The sequence below is a fragment of the Salvelinus fontinalis genome, chromosome 5 (assembly GCF_029448725.1).
Source record: "Salvelinus fontinalis isolate EN_2023a chromosome 5, ASM2944872v1, whole genome shotgun sequence".
In the NCBI taxonomy this organism is placed as follows: Eukaryota; Metazoa; Chordata; class Actinopteri; order Salmoniformes; family Salmonidae; genus Salvelinus; species Salvelinus fontinalis.
Window position 1 is genome coordinate 52386663 of NC_074669.1, and position 24359 is coordinate 52411021.

The window sequence follows — 24359 nt, forward strand, 5'->3', positions numbered from 1 at the left end:
TCTGTGTGCATGTTTACATTTGTATTTTACATTTTAGTCTTTTAGCAGAACGACTTACAATAAATAGCGAGTGCATACATTTTCATACTTTTTTTGTCCTGTGTACTACATGTGCGTGCATGACAGTACAAAATACTATCCCTTGATGAACATCCAGGTTTACCTCTTACCCCCTCCCAACTGGTTAATCATTCATAACTAGAGGCCGGGATATCAGGGAAAAGTGGGGAACAGGTCAGGATTAAAGTCCACCTGATATGAGGTGTAGCCAGCAGGTCTCAGACATTCATTCGGAGGTTGTTAAGGCCACGTACTACCCAGAGATGGCGATAGTTTTGGGGGCTTACACGTTGGGGCTGCTGGGGATGAGCCTCTTCGTTTCAATGCTGACCTACGCCACCTACCAGCTACTCAGCAGTTATCTGTATAAATGGAGGGAGATGAAGCCCATACCAGAGATTGAAGGCACATACCCCCTCATAGGGAACGCACTGCAGTTCAAATCCAACGCCGGAGGTGAGAGAGGAGAGGTTATGAGGGGGGGGAGACGAGAAGGGTATTTTGAAAAGGGGTTGCTTTTATTAGTTTAACATTTGGGTTCAAACCATGATGACATAAATGATGCCAGCCTTTCCATAATAACTTTAAGAAGTACTTGTTAACACAAGAGAGAAAATAAATCCATTGATTCAAAAGATTTGTGAATCAAATTTCCCATTTGAACGGTGAATCCTGTTAATCTGTCCTAGAAATGAGACTAGTTATAAACCCAATATATTGCCTGCATTGTTGCTGTACTGAGACTCGTGTAAATGTGACCGTCTTCACAATCCATGCGGCGCATCACAACAACAATGATCACGCTACACATTAGTAACTTCTTCTGTGGTTTATCTTCTTCCGTTCCTGATACCGCACGGCAAAGCAATGCACAAGTTGGAAAAACTCCAATGCATACAACACTGCACTGCATCCTTGTCTGGCAGATGAGTCGCAACTGTGCGAATTTGCCTCCCATTGGAATGAATGGACTTCTGCTGGAACACATACAGTTTGACACAACTGGTGTGCACGAGGCTTGTAAGCCTCATTCACATTATGTCTGAGCAGTCCATTGCGTTGCGCCGGATGTCATTCATTTCAATGGGGTCCGTTCGCAATGGAGTGGTATCACAGCAGCAACATTGTGCTATCTCAGCGCCCCCTTGCGTTGAAGGCTCTGTTGCGAAACGGATTCTGCATACGATTCTTTTTTCCCCAACTTTGTGTCGTCTTTAGCGCAGCCAGAGTCTGTCAATAGAACAGGAAATTACCAAACCACAGAAGAAGATGAAAATATGTGGTTTTCGGTGATGGCTTTATGGGATAGCTAGCAACTTGTAAACAATTACCCATTCCTATAAGTGAATAATATTTTAATAGTAATGTTAAATAATACACAGTGGCTGTTAACCAATTATATTACATGACTGTTGCCTCTCATTTAAGTTTATTGTGATGGTACTGACATTTGTTTTTGATAATTATTAAGTGGAGGTTGCTAGCTACAGTATCGTCAACCTAGCCTTGCTTTTAGCTAGCTAGCTAATATGTACGCTAGCGTGACTAGCTAGAAGTTAGAGAAACAAGTTGAGAAAAAGTAACTTGACAAAACATGTTTTATTATCACCTGAAACAATATGTTTATCCTGTCTTGAATGAAAAGGTCATATTTTGCAATCTCCCAAAATAAATGTGATCTCTGACGAGAGACTAGCCTCCATCTTGTCTTGCGTTGTGAAACCCTATGCTCTCCGTCCAGTAGCAGGACGAGACTGCGTGAAAACGAAGTATGGCGTAATGAGATGTATACGGGGCATTAGACCTTGTGACTGTGAAATACATTAGAGGGCCCAACGTTACGGGCAAGGAATGGGCAACCAACTATTAAAGCTATGGTTTGAAAAGCTACTATTAAAAAGCTACTATTAAAGCTATGTTTTTTTCTTCTTCTATAACTTCATAAAGAGGAAGCATCGATCTAGATTCTAGAGAATTATAAATGTGCAGGGCAGCATTGTAAGCAACATCTAAAATGAATCTTTCCAAGTGAAACATCACAAATGTATTCAATATTTGTCAGTATGTGTGTTTGTTTGCACATTTAAGTGTTTCTGTGTGTATGCATGTGCATGACAAACAGGTCAGGATTAAAGTCCACCTGACATTAGGTGAAGCCAGCAGGTCTCAGACATCCAGTTGGAGGATGTTTATGCCACGTACTACCCAGAGATGGTGATCGTTTTGGGGGCTTACAATTTGGAACTGGGGGTGAGCCTCTTCTTTGCAATGCTGACCTACGTCACCTACCAGCTACTCAGCATTTACCTGTATAAATGGTGGGAGATGAAGTCCATATAGGAGATTGAAGGCACATACCCCCTCATAGGGATTTCACTGCAGTTCAACGCCGGAATTGAGAGTGGAGAGGAGACGTGGGAAGAGAGTAGCGAGGAGACGGGAAGAGAGAGGAGAGGACAGTAGTTTAGGGAGGGGAGATTCGAACACTCACTCAATCATTCAGTCATTCATTGCTCTCCCAATCTACCTACATACAGTTGAAGTCGGAAGTTTACATACACCTTAGCCAAATACATTTAAACTCGTTTTTTCACAATTCCTGACATTTAATCAGAGCAAAAATTCCCTGTTTTAGGTCAGTTAGGATCACCGGTTTATTTTAAAATGTAAAATGTCAGAATAATAGTAGAGAGAATTATTTATTTCAACTTTTATTTATTTCATCATATTCCCAGTGGGTCAGAAGTTTACATACACCCAATTAGTATTTGGTAGCATTGCCTTTAAATTGTTTAACTTGGGTCAAATGTTTTGGGTAGCCTTCCACAAGCTTCCCACAATAAGTTGGGTGAATTCTGGCCCATTCCTCCTGACAGAGCTGGTGTAACTGAGTCAGGTTTGTTGGCCTCCTTGCTCGCACACACTTTTTTAGTTCTGCCCACAAATTGTCTATAGGATTGAGGTCAGGGCTTTGTGATGGCCACTCCAATACCTTGACTTTGTTGTCCTTAAGCCATTTTGCCACAACTTTGGAAGTATGCTTGGGGTCATTGTCCATTTGGAAGACCCATTTGCGACCAAGCTTTAACTTCCTGACTGATGTCTTGAGATGTTGTTTCAATATATCCACATAATTTTCCTGTCTCACGATGCCATCAATTTTGTGAAGTGCACCAGTCCCTCCTGCAGCAAAGCACCCCCACAACATGATGCTGCCACCCCCGTGCTTCACGGTTGAGATGGTGTTCCTCGGCTTGCAAGCCTCCCCCTTTTTCCTTCAAACATAACGATGGTCATTATGGCCAAACGGTTCTATTTTTGTTTCATCAGACCTGAGGACATCTCTCCAAAATGTATGATCTTTGTCCCCATGTGCAGTTGCAAACCGTAGTCTGGCTTTTTTTATGGTGGCTTGGGAGCAGTGGCTTCTTCCTTGCTGAGTGGCCTTTCAGGTTATGTCGATATTGGACTCGTTTTACTGTGGATATAGATACTTTTGTACCTGTTTCCTCCAGCATCTTCACAAGGTCCTTTGCTGTTGTTCTGGGATTGATTTGCACTTTTCGCACCAAAGTACATTCATCTCTAGGAGACAGAACGTGTCTCCTTCCTGATCGGTATGACGGCTGCGTGGTCCAATGGTGTTTACACTTGCGTACTATTGTTTGTACAGACGAACGTGGTACGTTCAGGCGTTTGGAAATTAATCCCAATGATGAACCAGACTTGTGGAGGTCTACAATTTTTTTTCTGAGGTCTTGGCTGATTTCTTTTGATTTTCCCATGATGTCAAGCAAAGAGGCACAGAGTTTGAAGGTAGGCTTTGAAATACATCCACAGGTACACCTCCGATTGACTCAAATTATGTCAATTAGCCTATCAGAAGCTTCTAAAGCCATGACATCATTTTCTGGAATTTTCTAAGTTGTTTAAAGGCACAGTCAACTTAGTGTATGTAAACTTCTGACCCACTGGAATTGTGATACAGCGAATTATAAGTGAAATATTCTGTCTGTAAACAATTGTTGGAAAAATTACTTGTGTCATGCACAAAGTAGATGTCTTAACCGACTTGCCAAAACTATAGTTTGTTAACAAGAAATGTGTGGAGTGGCTGAAAAACGATTTTTAATGACTCCAACCTAAGTGTATGTAAACTTCCGACTTCAACTGTATGTATCTACTATCTACCTCAGATAGTCAGAAGCTTGAACTAGTGAATGACTTCAGAGTTCTCTTTCTTTGGTTTCAGATTTCTTCCGTCAAGTCATTGGCTACACAGAGCAGTTCAGGGACTCCCCACTGTTGAAGATTTGGATCGGACCCGTACCCTCCCTCCTTCTGTTCCATGCAGAAACCATTGAGGTAGGCTATTAAATCAAAGAATTGACTTGAATCAACTTGATGCATAACACCTGAATGTTTTACAAAGTGTTTACACATGGTGAAACATACAAGTTGGTGTCACACTTGTTTTGAAACCTCAACATTTCTGCCTACTGAACACTACATCGTTTCACTCCGGAGATGGAAATCTACTCTCCATAAATAAGGTGGTAATTACACCACATACAGGTAGCCTGACAACCGATATATGGTTACTGCTATCAAATATCAAACCCTTCTGGCCTGCTGTATTGGGTTTAAGCGTGCCAATGCAAACATGGACTGTATTGAACACTAAATCAAATCAACGTATTTGTCACGTGCCGAATACAACCTTACAGTGAAATGCTTACTTACAAGCTCTTAACCAACAATGCAGTTTTAAGAAAATACCCCCCAAAAAGTAAGAGAAGAATAACAAATAATTACTGATCAGCAGTAAAAAACAATGGCGTGGCTATACAATACTAGAGTTGAATTTTCCATAAAAACATAATTTACTAAAGCAAAAATAATTAACTTTAACAATTATTTTTATAAGTAGTTGGGGTTTTAAGTTTTTATGCATTTGCTGTTAACTGTCTGTTGATGATGCCATGCCAATGACCAACGTTCCCTCAGAGAAATAAATCAACTATATTCGATTCTATTTTCTGTTTGATTCTCTATTTGATTCTGTTTATTCTATTCGATTCTGTAGACGGTTCTTAACAACCCTGTTCATATGGACAAGGCCTATGCTTACAAGTTCCTGCACCCTTGGCTCGGCACTGGTCTACTAACCAGGTGGGTGTTTCAAAACAGATCTCATTTGAGAAAGATCAAACGTATATATGCATTTGAGACAACGGAAAATATGTATTATAACGCAAGATAGGAACTTGGAATTCTTAGATAAGCCTTTGACAATTCTTGGGAAAACACTTCCTTTTTTTTTATGACAAAGAACAATACATTCTGAGAAACGGCAATACTTTCCAGTCAACACATTTCCTCCATATTTTCTGAACTCCATCGTTTGTCTATCTCTCACACGGTCTCTCTCTGTGTCACTTGTTCTGCATCTCCCTCTCTCTTCCTCCCCTCCCTTTATTTGTCTGTCTGCCTCACCCTTTCTTTGTCGCCCTCCCTCTCTTTTTCTCTCTGTCCCCCTCACCCCTCACCCCTCTGTCTCTGTCTTCCTCTATTTCTCCCCCCTTCCCTCGCTCCCCACCTCCCTCTCCCCAGCACGGGGGACAAGTGGCGGCGGCGGCGGAAGTTGCTCACCCCCACCTTCCACTTCTCCATCCTGACGGAGTTCCTGGAGGTGATGAACGAGCAGGCCGAGGTGCTGGTGGAGAAGCTGGACAAGGAGGCAGGCAAGGGCCCCTTCAACTGCTTCAACCACGTCACCCTCTGTGCCCTCGACATCATCTGTGGTGGGTCCGGGTCTGGATGTGGGGTGTTTCTAGTGGGTCCAAAGGCTCATTGGGTTAAAAAGATTTCCCATTCTTGTGGCCATATAAAATCAACTAAAAATATACAGTGGGGAGAACAAGTATTTGATACACTGCCGATTTTGCAGGTTTTCCTACTTACAAAGCATGTAGAGGTCTGTAATTTTTATCATAGGTACACTTCAACTGTGAGAGACGGAATCTAAAACAAAAATCCAGAAAATCACATTGTATGATTTTTAAGTAATTCATTTGCATTTTATTGCATGACATAAGTATTTGATCACCTACCAACCAGTAAGAATTCCGGCTCTCACAGACCTGTTAGTTTTTCTTTAAGAAGCCCTCCTGTTCTCCACTCATTACCTGTATTAACTGCACCTGTTTGAACTCGTTACCTGTATAAAAGACACCTGTCCACACACTCAATCAAACAGACTCCAACCTCTCCACAATGGCCAAGACCAGAGAGCTGTGTAAGGACATCAGGGATAAAATTGTAGACCTGCACAAGGCTGGGATGGGCTACAGGACAATAGGCAAGCAGCTTGGTGAGAAGGCAACAACTGTTGGCGCAATTATTAGAAAATAGAAGAAAATGGAAGAAGTTCAAGATGATGGTCAATCACCCTCGGTCTGGGGCTCCATGCAAGATCTCACCTTGTGGGGCATCAATGATCATGAGGAAGGTGAGGGATCAGCCCAGAACTACACGGCAGGACCTGGTCAATGACCTGAAGAGAGCTGGGACCACAGTCTCAAAGAAAACCATTAGTAACACACTACGCCGTCATGGATTAAAATCCTGCAGCGCACACAAGGTCCCCCTGCTCAAGCAGGCGCATGTCCAGGCCCGTCTGAAGTTTGCCAATGACCATCTGGATGATCCAGAGGAGGAATGGGAGAAGGTCATGTGGTCTGATGATTCAAAAATAGAGCTTTTTGGTCTAAACTCCACTCGCCGTGTTTGGAGGAAGAAGAAGGATGAGTACAACCCCAAGAACATCATCCCAACCGTGAAGCATGGAGGTGGAAACATCATTCTTTGGGGATGCTTTTCTGCAAAGGGGACAGGACGACTGCACCGTATTGAGGGGAGGATGGATGGGGCCATGTATTGCGAGATCTTAGCCAACAACCTCCTTCCCTCAGTAAGAGCATTGATGATGGGTTGTGGCTGGGTCTTCCAGCATGACAACGACCCGAAACACACAGCCAGGGCAACTAAGGAGTGGCTCCGTAAGAAGTATCTCAAGGTCCTGGAGTGGCCTAGCCAGTCTCCAGACCTGAACCCAATAGAAAATCTTTGGAGGGAGCTGAAAGTCCGTATTGCCCAGCGACAGCCCCGAAACCTGAAGGATCTGGAGAAGGTCTGTATGGAGGAGTGGGCCAAAATCCCTGCTGCAGTGTGTGCAAACCTGGTCAAGAACTACAGGAAACGTATGATCTCTGTAATTGCAAACAAAGGATTCTGTACCAAATATTAAGTTCTGCTTTTCTGATGTATCAAATACTTATGTCATGCAATAAAATGCTAATTAATTACTTAAAAATCATACAATGTGATTTTCGGGATTTTTGTTTTAGATTCCGTCTCTCACAGTTGAAGTGTACCTATGATAAAAATTACAGACCTCTACATGCTTTGTAAGTAGGAAAATCTGCAAAATCAGCAGTGTATCAAATACTTGTTCTCCCCACTGTATATCAAAATTGCTACCAATCTTGCAATAAATATCTCTGCATATGATTTTCCTTTCAGAGACTGCAATGGGGAAGAAAATCTACGCTCAGAGTAACTATGACTCAGAGTATGTCCGATGTGTGTACAAGTGAGTCCTCGTCTTGAATGCAACAAACAGATGTTGTCATGCCCGGTTTTGTTTGGAAGTAGAGGGTATTGACTGCCAACCATTGCTCACTGTCCCATCTCTCTCTCTCTCTCTCTCTCTCTCTCTCTCTCTCTCTCTCTCTCTCTCTCTCTCTCTCTCTCTCTCTCTCTCTCTCTCGTTGGTAATAGAGTGGAATCAAATTGCATCATATGAATCTAATTTTCTCTACCTTGCATCCCTCCTACTGTCCCCAGGATGAGTGACATCATCACACGGCGACAGAGGATGCCGTGGTTCTGGCCCGACTTGTTTTACAACTACTTTGGCGAGGGCTGGGAGCACAACAGGAGCCTCAAGGTCCTCCACTCCTTCACCTCCAATGTGAGTCATCAGTCAATCTAAAAGGGGCTTTCGACTACTTAGCTGCACCCAGGGATATAAGCTGTCATCCATCAGACCTCATCCATCCAGCCAAGGGCCTGTTCAGAAGGATGACCATTACAGAATGTTCAGATAGAAATGTATTGTGTAGAACATCAATGATTGTCTGTATGATAGAATGAGAAATCCTGTCAGCTCTATTCATTATATTTCTATCTGCAATGTTCAGAAACATGTCAAATGTTTTCACTGAAAACACCCCAGGTCATCTACGAGAGGGCGGAATACATCGCCTACATCGAGTCGGACAGCGAATCGGACCAGGGAATGAGGAAGAGGCGGGCCTTCCTGGACATGCTGCTGAAGACCACGGACGAGGAGGGCAACAAGCTCACCCACCAGGACATCCAGGAGGAAGTGGACACCTTCATGTTCAGGGTCAGAGGTCAAAACCACTATCACACGCTCCATGTGGAATGTGTTCCAGATTTATCATTGGTGTAATTTTTATTGCCCCCGTCTTGCAGGGTCATGACACTACAGCCGCAGCCATGAATTGGGCCATTCACCTGCTGGGCTCCCATCCAGAGGTTCAGAGGAAGGTTCAACAAGAGCTTCAGGAGGTGTTCGGTAATCCCCCCCTCTTTTTAACCCTAGAATAGCCAATTATGTGCTTTGGTAGTCACATGATATGTACCCACATGGGACTTCCTTTCCCAGACACATACATGCCGCTAGACCATGGGCTCTGCAGGAAGTACTTGGTAAAATCTAATCCCATAGTCTCCCGTCACTATACTCGCTTCTCTTATCAAATGACGTCACTTTTGGTTCTCATCCACCTTGACTCTCGTTCAAATCCTTCTCTCACAGGTCAAAGTGAGTTCAAGCACAGTGGGAAAGTGTGGAAAGTCTCACCAAAGCAAAATTATTTAATGAACTGAATTAGGTTCTGTGGCATATCAAAATTGGCTGTTGTATACAGTAATAGCCTGATTTGTGAAGAGTTTTTGGAATGTCTTCCATCCCTGCCATGGCAGACCTGGCATTCAAACAAGCATTCAAATATTACCATGACGAGTATCTCTGACAGTAGATGCGGGTTCGGTGTAGTTACTATGATCGATGACAGAAGAACATAGCATCCATTCCTGTACCCCCATTCATAGCTATGTCCGATTGCCCCATCACCACAGAACATATATAATGGGATGTAACCTGCATTCTTGTACCCCCGTGTTCAGGTGTGTCCGACCGGCCAATAAACACAGAGGACCTGAAGAAGCTGCGCTACCTGGAGTGTGTCATCAAAGAGTCCCTTCGCCTGTTCCCCTCCGTCCCCTTCTTCGCCCGCAGCATCTGTGAAGACTGCCACATCAGTGAGTGACATGAATGACACATTCTTAACCATTAATGTTTATTTCAGTCTGTCATTAATTTTCTAACTTATTTAAATTTACAGGATTAGCTATACACTACTTTTAATTAATACTAATTAATGTACATATTCACAATGGGTGGCCTGTGCCATATGGAAGAGGAACCTAAAACCTTGGTTTATTCAGCGCCTTTCCATTTCAGTCATCTTGTTTAATACTTTTTTGTGGTTGTGTTAATTAGTTAATTTATTCACATGTACATTTTGTGGACCTAATAACCTAACTTGTTTCACATTTTTATACCTGTAGATGGTTTCAAGGTTCCCAAAGGTGCCAATGCCATCATCATGCCCTACTCCCTTCACCGCGACCCGCGCCACTTCCCCCAGCCTGAAGAGTTCCGCCCGGAACGCTTCATGCCTGAAAACTGCATTGGGAGACATCCTTATGCCTTCATCCCCTTCTCTGCTGGACTCCGCAATTGCATCGGTGAGAACAGGAAACATTCAAGACATTCAACTGAATAGCGCTTAAAGTACAAACATTTTAGAACATTTGTAAATCAACATCATTCCATTTGAGATCAACGACATACGATTTGTCACGTTGCTGTAGAATATCACTCGTATTTATCAATCTCAGGCTACCTTTTATCACCTTGGAACATAGACTTTTTACGACAGTGGGCCTCTAAACGTGTGTCCGGTGAGGTTGTCATCCTCACATGCTCTCGCTACTTTAATAATGGTTACAGATTAAGGTTAAAGACAATAAGGCATTTGAAATGGTGAAAACAAAATGGACAATTTAAAAGTGTGTTCGATGAGGATGTCATCCTCACATGCTTTGGTTACATCCCTACCCCCAGGTCAGCGATTTGCCATGATGGAGGAGAAGGTGATCCTGGCGTCCATCTTGCGCTACTTCAACGTGGAGGCGTGTCAGAAGCGCGAGGACCTCCGTCCACTAGGGGAGCTCATTCTTCGCCCCGAGAAAGGCATCTGGATCAAACTTGAGAAGAGGAAGCAGCAGCACTAGATCATCTAGGGAACTGTTTGAATACTTTAAAAGAGACCATTTCTTCCTCCCTCTGGAGTAACCGCTGATCTAACACTAATTGATAGGTATAAGTAAATAGTTATAGCACAATACTGTAGTAGTTATAGCACAATACTGTAGGTTTCTACTATCCAGGCAGGAAGGAAGGAAACATTCTTAAAGTATTTCAACAGGGCCGAATAAAACCCTTAACCCATAGGCTTACATTGTGTTTCGTGTTCTCTCTGTATTACAGGAATATCAAAAACTCGCAACTGCATAACTCGCAGAAAGTTCTTGTAATCGTCATAAACAGGTTTCTGATTTCCAAAATCGTTTGACTTCAGATAGGTCTTTTTATTTTATTTATGGAGGCTGGTGGGAGGAGCTATAGGAGGACGGGCTCATTGTAATGGCTGGAATGAATTACATGGAACAGAGTCAAAGGTGGTTTCCATAGTTTTGTGTTTGATACCGTTCCATTTAATCTACTCCAGCCATTACAACGAGCCCTTCCTCCTATAGCTCCTCCCACCAGCCCCCACTGCTTCTGAGGTACAGACCATATTAACACATAACTATACCACCAAGAATACTTACCCTATCCGATAACACTTTACCACAACTTCATTTATAAGTCATGTGTTATTAACTTGAAAATGTGTTGCCACTTTAACTTGTTTTTCAAGCTCTTTGGATAGTATATTTTAATAAGAGTATTCTTATTTGTGCATTTTATTTGTTACGCTGGGGGTTTGAATTATAACATAGCCGAACTATGCCACCTTTTAATATCATAATGTCAGGTCCTCGAAGCTAAAGTCAGGGAAGGAGCATGGTAATGAACAGGCCAGACATCGTACAAAATCGGTTTTTATTTACAATCAGAAAAGATAGACAACTTTTTTTTTGCAAACATGAATGCGTCTGGGTAGACAAGCATAGCCTTGGGAAGAATGTTATGAGTTGAAATCCCCTATAATCGCATTATTAAATGCATGGAATAATTTATTATAATGGGAATCAAAAAACTCAAGGGGGGGGGGGGGGGGTGAGAAAAAGCGTTCCATGCATCTATAATCACATTTGCATAGTGGCATACAGTTAAGCAGAGGGGTTTTTAGGATTTCCCCCCCCACAAAAAAAATCAGGTTCTGGAGAAAAAAAGAACTGCAATTCTGTCATTTACATGATAAAAAAACATTATGTTAATGTCTTCTAATACCAGACAAATGACCGAAATGAGTGGCTACTCTGACAGTGAAACACTCAATCAATCAAGTTTATTTTATATAGCCCTCCGTACATCAGCTAATATCTCGAAGTGCTGTACAGACACCCAGCCTAAAACCCCAAACAGCAAGCAATGCAGGTGTAGAAGCACGGTGGCTAGGAAAAACTCCCTAGAAAGGCCAAAACCTAGAGAGGAACCAGGCTATGAGGGGTGGCCAGTCCTCTTCTGGCTGTGCCGGGTGGAGATTATAACAGAACTAAACAGAGCAATAAAAACAACCTGGACTTGAATACAAACCTATAGCCCAGGCCAATGAACAAACATACAGATTGTACAATATTAAGAGGAATACAGTATATACACTGAGTGCACAAAACATCAGGAATGCCTTCCTAATATAGTTGCACCAGCTTTCACCTTCTGCATGGCACACGCAATCCATGTCTCAATTGTCTCAAAGCTTAGAAATCCTTCTTTAACCTGTCTTCTCCACTTCATCTACACTGGTTGAAGTGGATTTAACGTGTGACATCAATAAGGGATCATAGCTTTCACCTGGATTCACCTGGTCAGTCTATTTCATGGAAAGAGCAGGTGTTCCTTTATGTTTTGTACACATAGTGTGTGTATATACATACACACATACACACACACACACACACACACACACGGTCAAAAGCTTTAGAACACCTACTCATTCAAGGTTTTTCTTTATTTTGACTTTTCTACATTGTAGAATAATAGTGAAGACTTCAAAACTATGAAATAACACATATGGAATCATATAGTAACCAAAAAAGTTTAAACAAATCAAAATATATTTTATATTTGAGATTCTTCAAAGTAGCCACCCTTGTGCATTCGGAAAGTATTCAGACGCCTTCACTTTTCCCACTTTGTTACTATACAGCCTTATTCTAAAATGGATGATATAAAACATTTTCCTCATCAATCTACACACAATACCCCATAATGATAAAGCGAAAACCTCACCTTATTTACATAAGTATTGCTATGAGACTGTCTAGCCCAAACCATGAAAAACAGCTCCAGACCATTATTCCTGAGAAGGCATTTCCTCTGATCCAGAGTCCAATGGCGGCGAGCTTTACAGCACACCAGCCGAGCTTGGCATTGTGCATGGTGATCTTAGGCTTGTGTGCGGCTGTTCGGCAATGGAACCCATTCCATGAAGTTCCCGACGAACAGTTCTTGTGATGACATTGCTTCCAGAGGCAGTTTGGAACTTGGTAGTGAGTGCTGCAACCGAGGACAGACAATTTTTACCACCTTATGCCTGCGCCATTGTTGCTCCGAGACATTTCGCCTTCAAAATAACAGCACTTACAGTTGACCTGGACAACTCTAGCAGGGCAGAAATTTGACGAACTGACTTGTTTGAAAGGTGGCATCCTATGACGGTGCCACGTTGAAAGTCACTGAGCTCTTCAGTAAGGCCATTCTACTGCCAATGTTTGTCTATGGAGATTGCATGGCTGTGCATGATTTTATACACCTGTCAGCAACGGGTGTGGCTAAAATAGCCAAATCACAAAATTTGAAGGGGTGTCCACATACCTTTGTGTGTGTGTGTGTGTGTGTGTTCCTGAGAGTATTAGCTTTCAGTGATGGGGTCATAATGTTTTGTAGCTTAAACCGTTAAGTTAGATCCACATTTCTAGGAATAAAAAAAATAAAAAACATTTTGTGACTACAGGAGGTTACTCAGGTAACCCCGGTTCTATGAACGAAGTGCAATTTTATAATCAGGCGACCCCCAAGTTTGGGAAAAACTGCAATAGCTTATCTCAAGCAAACTGACAGCCGCAACCAACCAGCTTATCTCGGCAAACTGACAGCCGCAACCAACCATAGAATTACAATCCACAGATGGCAGTTCCCATTGACAACAACGTGTTTTTTAAAATTTTACCTGTATTTAACTAGGCAAGTCAGTTAAGAACAAATTCGTATTTACAATGACGGCCTAGGAACAGTGGGTTAACTGCCTTGTTCATAACAAGCTGTTCTATATTTGCTGCATAAATTGCAACCTTCCTGACAGGAAGTGCTTACGATAAAAACTTTTTAGATGCTATTAATTCTCTGATTTTTTCTATCTGGTTTAGTATTTTTAATAAGTTTTATTGGTCTGTTCAGACAGGAGTAATATAATTTAGGGAAAAATATTTTTATTTATATACTGTCACTTTTTTGAAAATGATTTATATTTTTTCAGGGACAGCTGCAGCACCCCTACTTATGTAGACAAGGAAGAGTCTGGGTAAATCCAAAACCCAGGATAGAGGGGCTCAGTGAATGTGGTGTAGAATGTGTGAAGATGTTTCTGTTTACCAAAGGACACACTATAGAAGGACAAAGTACCAGCTGGCCAGTCAAGATACACACCAACAAAGATACAACGGTCCTGTGCAAAACAGGACCGCGGAAGAATGTGATATTGCCTCCCGCATTGTAAAAGTAATAGTCACCTTCACCAGCGCAGTTCAAACTCCAGGACTTAGTATTTTGTCCAATCCAACTGTCAGACCCCCATCCCATCCGACTCATTCCTTTGTAAGTCACTCCAATGTCAGGCTTTCCACAATCCCACATCACCTCCCAGTAATATCGAGATCCAGATAAACCTTCTCTGCAGAGAACTTGGGGATGCCATTTAAATCTGTCTGGATGGTCTTCATAATGCTGCTCCTTGTCCACCCGTGTCACCTTCCTGTTCTCCTCAGAGAGTAACAGGTGTGCGTTTGCTGTATTTGGGTCCATGGTGAGCCGACAGGCATCTGTAGACAATGGGGACACATTATCATATTCATTATCTCCAGCACCCTACCAGTGTCTACATAAATTAAACTAGTCATTTTCTATGTTCTGTAGTTAAACTAAGTGCGTTACTCTCAATGATGTAATCAGAAGTATAAAAAAAACGGTGAGTTATATTTTGCAGTAACATGGAGAGCAGGCAAACACCCTCCTACTGGCTGGAAACTTTGTGTCGTTTTTGACAATCTTTTTTTTTTATTACCCCAATGACATCAAGTTATTTTTTACTACAGGGTTTGAGCTAAATCCAGAATCAGAGTTCTTTGAGGTTCTACAGCATGTATACACTGGTATGGTTAAAGGGGCAATCTGCAGTTGCTACATACATTTTTGGACTTTTAAGATAATCATCTATTTATTTTTGCTAAACGCTATACACTGAGTGTACAAAACATTAAGAACACCTGCTCTTTCCGCGACAGACTGACCAGGTGAATCCAGCTGAAAGCTATGATCCCTTATTGATGTCACCTGTTAAATCCACTTCAATCAGTGTAGATGAAGGGGAGGAGACAGCTTAAAGAAGGATTTTTAAGCCTTGAGACATGGATTGTGTATGTGTGCCAACTCAATATTAGGAAGGTGTTCCTAATGTTTGGTATACTCAGTGTATATTATATATCCATTGAAGAATATAACTAATAAATGACTCATGAGCTTAGTTCAATGGTCGTACCCCATCAGAACCCAAAATATAAGCTTGTTTTACTCCAATGTTTGTGAACAACATAATTGTAAACAAACACTGTATAGCCTCAAAACATGGTTAAAACTACAACTTGGATCTCCTTGACTGTCAGTCCTTGCACCCATAGCTCTATGAATTTGAAAGTGGTTCAATTTCTCCAGCCCCATCTCTCAGCTGTTTACCAAAAACGGTGGTGGGGTGACCACCTTGCTGTCGTTTGAACTGCACATTACTCCCTCAATTAAAATGTCTTACACTGGTAAGACATGATGTAAAAAAATAGGTAAATTGTTTGTTCAACGACAAAAACACTAAATCATATAAAATGCTATTTTGTATGTGGAAGTATGTATTAGTTACTACATCTGTAGTTCTGAAGATGCAGTTGATTACAATTGAAAGGACTTACATTTTCTCAGCCCGGATACCAGCCTGCACTCTGCACCGTGATCCACACTGTAGTAAAAACAGCACGGTTATTACGTAACAAGGAACACACATGCATACTCATGTGATAGAAAAGCACCTCACACTACCAGGTCTTACTGTCTGCATAATTGTTTTCTTACTTGAGCTTCATCAGTTTGCATCTGGGATCCCCTTGACCAGCTGAAAGCAGTCCCCCTGCAGAGTCTCCTGGGTGATTGTAGCTCAGGTCCAGCTCTCTCAGTTGGGAGGGGTTTGACCTCAGAGCTGAAGCCAGAGCAGCACAGCCATCCTCTGTGACCTCACAGCCAGACAGTCTACAGAGGGACACACACAACAGCTGTGTAGGTCGGTGTAATGATCTACCACGTGGCATCTACAGTATACGTTTGTCCGTGACATAAACAAAACCAGACTTTGACAGACAATAATGATAACAGAAATAATTCACAACATTGTTCTTCTTTAAACAGATGTACTTACCCTAGTGTCTGCAGTTCACAGTTTGGATCCGCCAGGCCATCAGAAAGCAGTGTAACTCCTGAGTTCTGCAGGTCGTTGTCTCTCAGCTCCAGTTGTTTCAGTTGTGAGTTGGTTGCCCTCAGGACTGAGGCCAGATCTGAACAGCAACCCTCTGTCAGATCACACTGACCTAGACTGCAGCATGGGTTCACACGAGTATGTTGAGGATGCATTCATGATAATTACAGATAAACACACACACACACACACACACACACACACACACACACACACACACACACACACACACACACACACACACACACACACACACACACACGTTGCATTCGGAATGTATTCAGACCCCTTCCCTTTATCCACATTTTGTTACGTTACAGCCTTATTCTACAATGGATTAAATAAAAACTTTCCTCAAAGTATTCAGACCCTTTGCTATGAGAATTTAAATTCAGCTCAGCTGCATCCTGTTTCCATTGATCATCCTTGTGTTGTTTCTACAACTTGATTGGAGTCCACCTGTGGTAAATTCAATTAATTGGACATGATTTGGAAAGGCACACACCTGTCTATATAAGGTCCCACAGTTGACAGTGCATGTCAGAACAAAAATCAAGCCACAAGGTCGAAGGAATTGTCCGTACAGCTCAGAGACAGTATTGTGTCAAGGCACAGATCTGGGGAAGGGTACCAAAACATTTCTGCAGCATTGAAGGCATCCAAGAACACAATGGCCTCCATTATTCTTAAATAGAAGAAGTTTGGAACCACCAAGACTTTGTTTTAGAGCTGCCCCCCCGGCCAAACTGAGCAATCGGGGGAGAAGGGCCTTGGTCAGGGAGGTGACCAAGAACCTGATGGTCACTCTGACAGAGCGCCAGAGTTCCTCTGTGGAGATGGGAGAACCTTCCAGAAGGACAACCATCTCTCAGCACTCCACCAATCAGGCCTTTATGGTAGAGTGGCCAGACAGAAGCCACTCCTCAGTAAAAGGCACATGACAGTCCGCTTGGAGTTTGCCAAAAGGCACCTAAAGGATTCTCAGACCATGAAAAACAAAATTCTCTGGTCTGATGAAGCCAAGATTGAACTCTTTGGCCGAAATGCCAAGCATCACGTCTGGAGGAAACCTGGTACCACCCTACGATGAAGCATGGAGGCAGCATCATGCTGTGGGGATGTTTTTCAGCGGCAGGGACTGGGAAACTAGTCAGGTTTGAGGGAAAGATGAACAGAGCAAACTACAGAGAGATCCTTGATGAAAACCTGCTCCAGAGCGCTCAGGGCCTCAGACTGGGGCGAAGGTTCACCTTCCAACAGAACAATGAACCTAAGCACACAGCCAAGACAACGCAGGAGTGGCTTCGGGACAAGTCTCTGAATGTCCTTGAGTGGCCCAGCCAGAGCCTAATCTAACATCTCTGGAGAGGCCTGGAAATAGCTGTGCAGCGACACTCCACATCCAACCTGACAGAGCCTGAGAGGACCTGCAGAGAAGAATGGGAGAAACGCCCCAAATACAGGTGTGCCAAGCTTGTACAAGACTTGAGGCTGTAATCGCTGCCAAAGGTGCTTCAACAAAGTACTGAGTAAAGGGTCTGAATATTTAGTTTTTTATTTGTAATACATTTGCAAAAATTTCTAAAATCCTCTTTTTGGTTTGACATTATGCGGTATTGTGTGTAGATTGATGAGGGGAAAACATCTATTTAATCCATTTTAGAATATGGCTATAACATTATAAAATGTGGAAAAAGTGAAAGGGTCTGAATACTTTCCGACTGCACTGTATGTGTGTGTGTGTGTGTGTTGGTATGTTTACTGTGTGTGTGTGTAATATATATATATATATATATACACACACATATACACACAAAAAGAGCAAAAGAAACACACTAGGACTGCATGATATGGGCAGAAAGTGTAATTGCGATTTGATTTGCGATATACAATAGATCATTACACTTCTGCAAAAAAAAAATTCAATCATAGAAATGTATATTAAGAAGCTGTTTTTAAAGCAGCATCATTCGTTTGGAGCAATCGGTTGACTGCATTTGAATTAACAGAACAGCATGCACACTTATCTACAAGTGGGAAGGAGGCTTTATGTGTGTGGGAAGCAGCTGCAAGAGGCGAGAGGGAGAGACGACAAACAGAGTAAACTATAAAAACGGACGTTACATGCAGCTGAGTGGCGTTTCAAAATATTGCACGTGTCAATATTGCAATTTTGATGTGAATTAGATTAATTGCGCAGCCCTAACTAGTGTTGTCATGATAACAGAATTTTGACTTCGATTACTGATACCAGGTTTAGTATCACCACACTCGATACCATCACGATTCCATGGCAAAAAAAGAAGACACATTAGCCAAAGTCACAGAATGGCACTTGATCCAGACAGATAAACTACTGCTCTGTTCGATCGTTGGCCATCTTTTGAGTCCAATATCATTACATTTGAAAATGTTTACATCAACATTTTTCAGAGACAGCCCAACGAATCGATTATACAGTCATCCAATCAATTTGACTTTGTTTTTACCAATCTAATTACATAACAACAAAATGGTAATCATTTATTTGAAAGGTAAATATCTATTGATAAACTGGGTAAATCAAGATGTAGCCTAGACCTATTCACAATGCAGGTGAATGCATATTCAATAGGAGTGTGTGCATGCATTGAGTTATTGAGCTTGTTTTGGCTGATAGCATGGGGCTACAGATGACAAACAATCTGTTTCTGTTACATTTGGGACGAGGCATAACGTGCCCTATTCACTCCACACACACACACACACACACACACACACACACACACACACACACACACACTTAGTCCGCTGAGGCAATAGATCATATTTGGGAGAGAAGTGAGATTAAGTAAATTAATAAACTTTTGGTGGTAATCAGCTTTGAAAATCAGCATATTTAGCTTAATTGATTATCAAAAACAAAGTACTAAGGTAGTGAATTGATCTTATCTTCAGCTGTAAGGAAAGTTAGCCTACAAAAGCTGGAAGCTACCAGTATCTTCTTGCATTGTAAAGTGTTCTAGTCTGTATGAATGGACATTGTTTTGCAAACAGTAGTTAAGAGATGGGACCAAGTCACAATTTGTAAGTCCTAAGCGAGTCTCAAGTCTTAACCTTTGAGTCTCGAGTCAAGTCCCAAGTAATAATGGGTAAATCCCAAGTTCCACAGCTCAGGTCGAGTCATGTCACAAGTCACTAATTTCGAGTCCTCAAGTCAATGGTTAAGTGTTTTATGCCAATTTCTTTCAAATTGCAATGCGTCAGTGGTTTTGGACCCACATGTTTTACAAACTGGAACCATTTTTTCCCACTACCACATAGTCCTTGAAACCGAACGCAACCATTTTTGGGACCGATGATGCCCTGATGCAGAGGTAGCAGCACAGTTTCCAGAGTGGTGCGGCAAATTGTTTTCCCCGGAGCTTTTCCTATTCTGGTAACCTAATCATGTATATATTCAGGACCCTATAGGGTATGACAGTGATTCATCAGTTGTAAAAACGTTTCTTCTATGGGCAAAGATGGGAGTGGGACCAGAGATTTTCTAATCAGGTCACATAGTTTAAAAAAAGAATCTGTAACAACTTCTGGACATAGGGAAGATGTCAAACTGCAGCAACCTTGTACATGTTCATATGAATTATATTTTAAAACAAGACTAACAGGCGTTTCCTTCACACAGACACAGAGACAACCATTGCAGTGGGACAATAGAACTAAGAGGGCCGAGCCTTTGCATATGTAATTAAAAAAGTAACTCGCACAGTCTATGTAATCTGTATTGTGTTTGATTCATTTCAGTTCACAATTTTGGATTGAAAAAGTCAAGGAGGCCTAGCCAGCCCGAGTTTGAATATAGACTAAAACAAATTTGATCTCGTTCACATTTTCTCCTAACACAGATAAATGGGCTATAAACAGGCTACATAACATTCCCCCTTCGTTTACCCCGGCCAGAGTGCAAGAAGGGACAGGGAGCTGTAGCCTGCTGCTGAAGAAAATCATATTCCCAGGCTGCTGCAACATTTCTGTGAAGAGTTCTTTCTTGTGTCTGTCGGGAGTGTTATCAAGGTTTGCTAAATAAATACCGGAAGACAGTGGAGAGGGGCACACGCTTTGCGCTTTGCTAGACGACTTGCTTTGTGTCCAGCCTGCGGGACGTGTGATTTCAGTGAATCTGGTTGGTCAAGGCACAGAACAGAACGCACAGAACCTGCAGCACTCCGATATGAAGGTCAGATTGCCATTCAGATGAAGTCCAAGTCAAGTCACGCATCATAGATGCTCAAATCGAAGTCCAGTGGCAAATGTTTGCGACTCGAGTAGTATTTGAGTCCAAGTGACATGATTCGAGTCCACGTCTCTGGTAATGAAAAGTTTCAATGCCGTGTTGCATTATTCAAGTGTGTTTTCTGAAGCAGCATGAGTGGGGAGCTGAAATGATGCAGCCCAGTGCAGGCTAAGTGGGGAGCTAACATGATGAAGCACAGTGCAGGCTAAGTGGGGAGCTAACATGATGCAGGACAGTGCAGGCTAAGTGGGGAGCTAACATGATGCAGGCTAAGTGGGGAGCTAACATGATGCAGCCCAGTGCAGGCTAAGTGGGGAGCTAACATGATGTAGCCCAGCGCAGGTTGTGGGAAGCTAACATGATGCAGCCCAGTGCAGGCTAAGTGGGAAGCTAACATGATGCAGCCCAGTGCAGGCTAAGTGGGAAGCTAACATGATGCAGCCCAGTGCAGGTTAAGTGGGGAGCTAACATGATGCAGCCCAGTGCAGGTTGTGGGAAGCTAACATGATGCAGCCCAGTGCAGGTTAAGTGGGGCAGGCCGGAGGAATGTAAAGTAAAGTAAAAAAGTAAAAATAATTCTAGTACAGAACCATTTTTCATGTCAAGTATCAAAAAAGCACCTACGTTTGGTATACCGTGCAACACTAGTCCTAACACACACACACAGGCAGGCACGTGCACGCACACACTTACCCTAGTTTCTGTAGTTTACAGTTTGGATCCGCCAGGCCATCAGAAAGCAGTGTAACTCCTGAGTCCTGCAGGTCGTTGTCTCTCAGCTCCAGTTGTTTCAGTTGTGAGTTGGTTGAACACAGGACTGAGGCCAGATCTGAACAGCAACCCTCTGTCAGACCACACTGACTTAGGCTGGAGGGAGTAGAGGAACATTGAATAGCCAACACGATCTTACTTACACACACACAATAGTACATGAACATAAACAAACATGTGCATGCAGCGTGCACACACACACTTACCCTAGTGTCTGCAGTTTGCAGTTTGGATCCTTCAGTCCAGCACACAGCAGTGTAACTCCTGAGTCCTGCAGGTTGTTGTATCTCAGCTCCAGTTGTTTCAGTTGTGAGTTGGGTGACCTCAGGACTGAGGCCAGATGTGAACAGCAACCCTTTGTCAGACCACATGGACCTAGACTGCAGTGGAGAAGAGGACACACTTGAACATTACACACACACACACACACACACACACACACACACACACACACACACACACACACACACACACACACACACACACACACACACACACACACACACACACACACACACACACAGTGGATGCTCACATAAGTGTCTGTATGTTGTGGAGTGGACTGATTATTCCGGCACAGAGCAGCTTCACTCCTCTGTCTCCCAGGTCATTGTAGCTGAGGTCTAGCTCTGCCAGGGGGCAGTTTGGTGTCTGCAGGGTTGAGGCCAGTGTCCAACAGGATGTATATGTGAGGTCACAGCCAGCCAGTCTAAAGAGATGTATTACACTTTTAGATATTCCAAACCGTAATAATAATATGACATACATAAACACAATGAAAAAGAAGTCTCTTACTTCAAACAAATGCAATGTTTAGAGTAGCTCAGATGATGGTCAATCTAGACCTATATTTTCTGAGTTTAATGTCGGGTGTCCGGCATCTCATTATACAACACAACTTACGATGCTTTCTTGCAGGTTTTCACTACTGGCAGCAACCTCAGACGACCTTCCGCTGATGTGTTATATGTCTTCAGGTCAAACTCATCCAGCAACCCCTCTGACATCAGTAACACAAAGGCCAGGGCTGAACATTGGTGAGGTTGTAGCCTTGTTTCTGAAAGAGTTCCTGATCGCAGGGAGGTCTGGATCTCTTCAACTACAGAGTTATCCCCAAGTTCATTCAGACAGTGGAACAAGTTGATGATCCTTTCTGGTGAGGATTCCATCTTAATCTTGTCTGAAAGGTACTTGACTGTTTCCTCAATGCTCGGTGTTTGACCTCCTCTCCTTGTCAGAAGGCCTTTTAAGAGATTCTGATTGGACTCCAGTGAGAGGCCCAGAAGAAATCGAAGGAACAGGTCCAGGTGTCCATTCTTACTCTGCAAGGCTTTGTCCACTGCACTCATGTGCAAGTCAGACAACTTGTCACACTTGAATGATTCCTCAAACACATTTTCAGACTTCCCCAGCCATGACTCTAAAGCATATACTGCTGCCAGAAACTCTTGAATGCTCAGATGCACAAAGCTGAAGACCTTGTCTTGGTATAGCCCACATTCGTCTTTGAACATTTCTGTACACAAGGCTGAGTACTCTGGCGCCTCTGTGACATCGATGCCACACTCTGTCAGGTCTTCCTCATAGAAGATAAGGTTACCCTTCTGCAACTGTTGGAAAGCCAGCTTTGCTAGTTTAAGGATCATGCCTTTGTCTGACTGAGACAGTTTCTGAGGGTTTTCCTCTGTGGCTTTGTTGTACTTTTTGTTTTTCACACTGGTTTGGATGAGCAGGAAGTGGGTGTTCATCTGTGTCAGAGATTTGGGAACGTCGACATTCTTTGTTTCTTTTAGCATTGTTTCAAGGACAGTGGCTGATATCCAACAGAAGACTGGCATGTGGCACATGATGTAGAGGCTTTTTGATGTCTTCATCTGTGTGATGATTCTGCTGGCCAGGTCCTCATCACCGATTATCTTCCTGAAGTACTCCTCCTTCTGTGGGTCACTGAAACCTTTTACTTCTGTCACCTGGTCAACACACTCAAAGGGTATCTGATTGGCTGCTGCTGGTCGTGTGGTTATCCAGAGATGAGAAGAGGGAAGCAGATTCCCTTTGATGAGGTTTGTCAGCAGCACATCCACTGAGGTTGGCTCTGTGATGTCATACAGGTCCTCATTGTTCTGGAAATTTAGAGGATGTCGACACTCATCCAGACCGTCAAAAATGAAAAGAGTTTTGATTTCACCACACTGAATGCTGTCAATATCTTTTAGATCTGGGCAGTAGTATTGCAGAAGTTGCATCAGACTATATTGACCCTTTTTCAGGTTAAGGTCACGGAAAGGAAGAGGAAATATGAAATGAATATCTTGATTTGCTTTTCCCTCTGCCCAGTCAAGGATGAACTTCTGCACAGAAACTGTTTTTCCAATGCCAGCAATTCCTTTGGTCAGCACAGTCCTGATAGGTTTTCTTTGTCCAGGTAACCTTTTGAAGATGTTGTTGCATTTGATGGCGGTCTTTTGTGTGGTTTGTTCCTTAGAAACCATCTCGATATGTCTCACCTCATGTTCATTATTGACCTCTCCACTTCCACCTTCTGTGATGTAGAGCTCTGTGTAGATGTCATTTAAGAGAGTTTGCTTTCCATGGTGTCCAATTCCTTCAAATATTTGTTGAAACTTCTGCCCCAGTTTAGTTTTAATTTCTCTGGCTTTCCAAAGAGTTTTATCTAGGAAAATAATACAATTGATATTAGTTACCACAAAACAAGAAGATACAGTAGTTCAAAAGTGAAACTAGATTATCAAGACACTACTCATTAAAAGTGATTTCGATAAATGGGGGTTGGAGGTTGAAGAAGTATAAGAGATGGTGGTTGTAACCCCCTTTGATCCTTTGTCTGAATTGCAGTCTTACTTCTTATGTCTAGAAAGTTCAGTGTGATCTTCAAGGCACCCTCGGTTCCAAAACTCTCCAGCATCTTCTCAACCAAATCTTGAACATCTTCATTGTCCAGCTGGGTCTCAAAGCACTCTGGGTAACAATGGATCAGATGATTTTTGAAGAGATTCAAATCATTCATGTTTTTCAGTGACTGTCCTAGTAGAGATGAAGTGTCCAACAACATG

The 24359-nt window shown here is 42.5% G+C and overlaps 1 protein-coding gene and 1 pseudogene across 1 annotated transcript; one reads left to right on the plus strand and one right to left on the minus strand.

Moving 5' to 3' along the window:
• Positions 1-242: 242 nt before the first annotated feature.
• Positions 243-10737, plus strand: LOC129855816 (cytochrome P450 4V2-like). Its single transcript, XM_055923850.1, has 11 exons — positions 243-516; positions 4313-4425; positions 5147-5232; positions 5674-5864; positions 7645-7714; positions 7969-8095; positions 8360-8533; positions 8623-8725; positions 9340-9474; positions 9784-9963; positions 10343-10737. Exons 1-11 carry the CDS (start codon positions 258-260, stop codon positions 10510-10512), a joined length of 1608 nt encoding a protein of 535 aa, XP_055779825.1. The 5' UTR covers positions 243-257; the 3' UTR covers positions 10513-10737.
• A 3097-nt stretch (positions 10738-13834) lies between these two features.
• LOC129855817 (NACHT, LRR and PYD domains-containing protein 3-like) overlaps positions 13835-24359 on the minus strand; it is a 14951-nt pseudogene continuing 4426 nt past the window's right edge.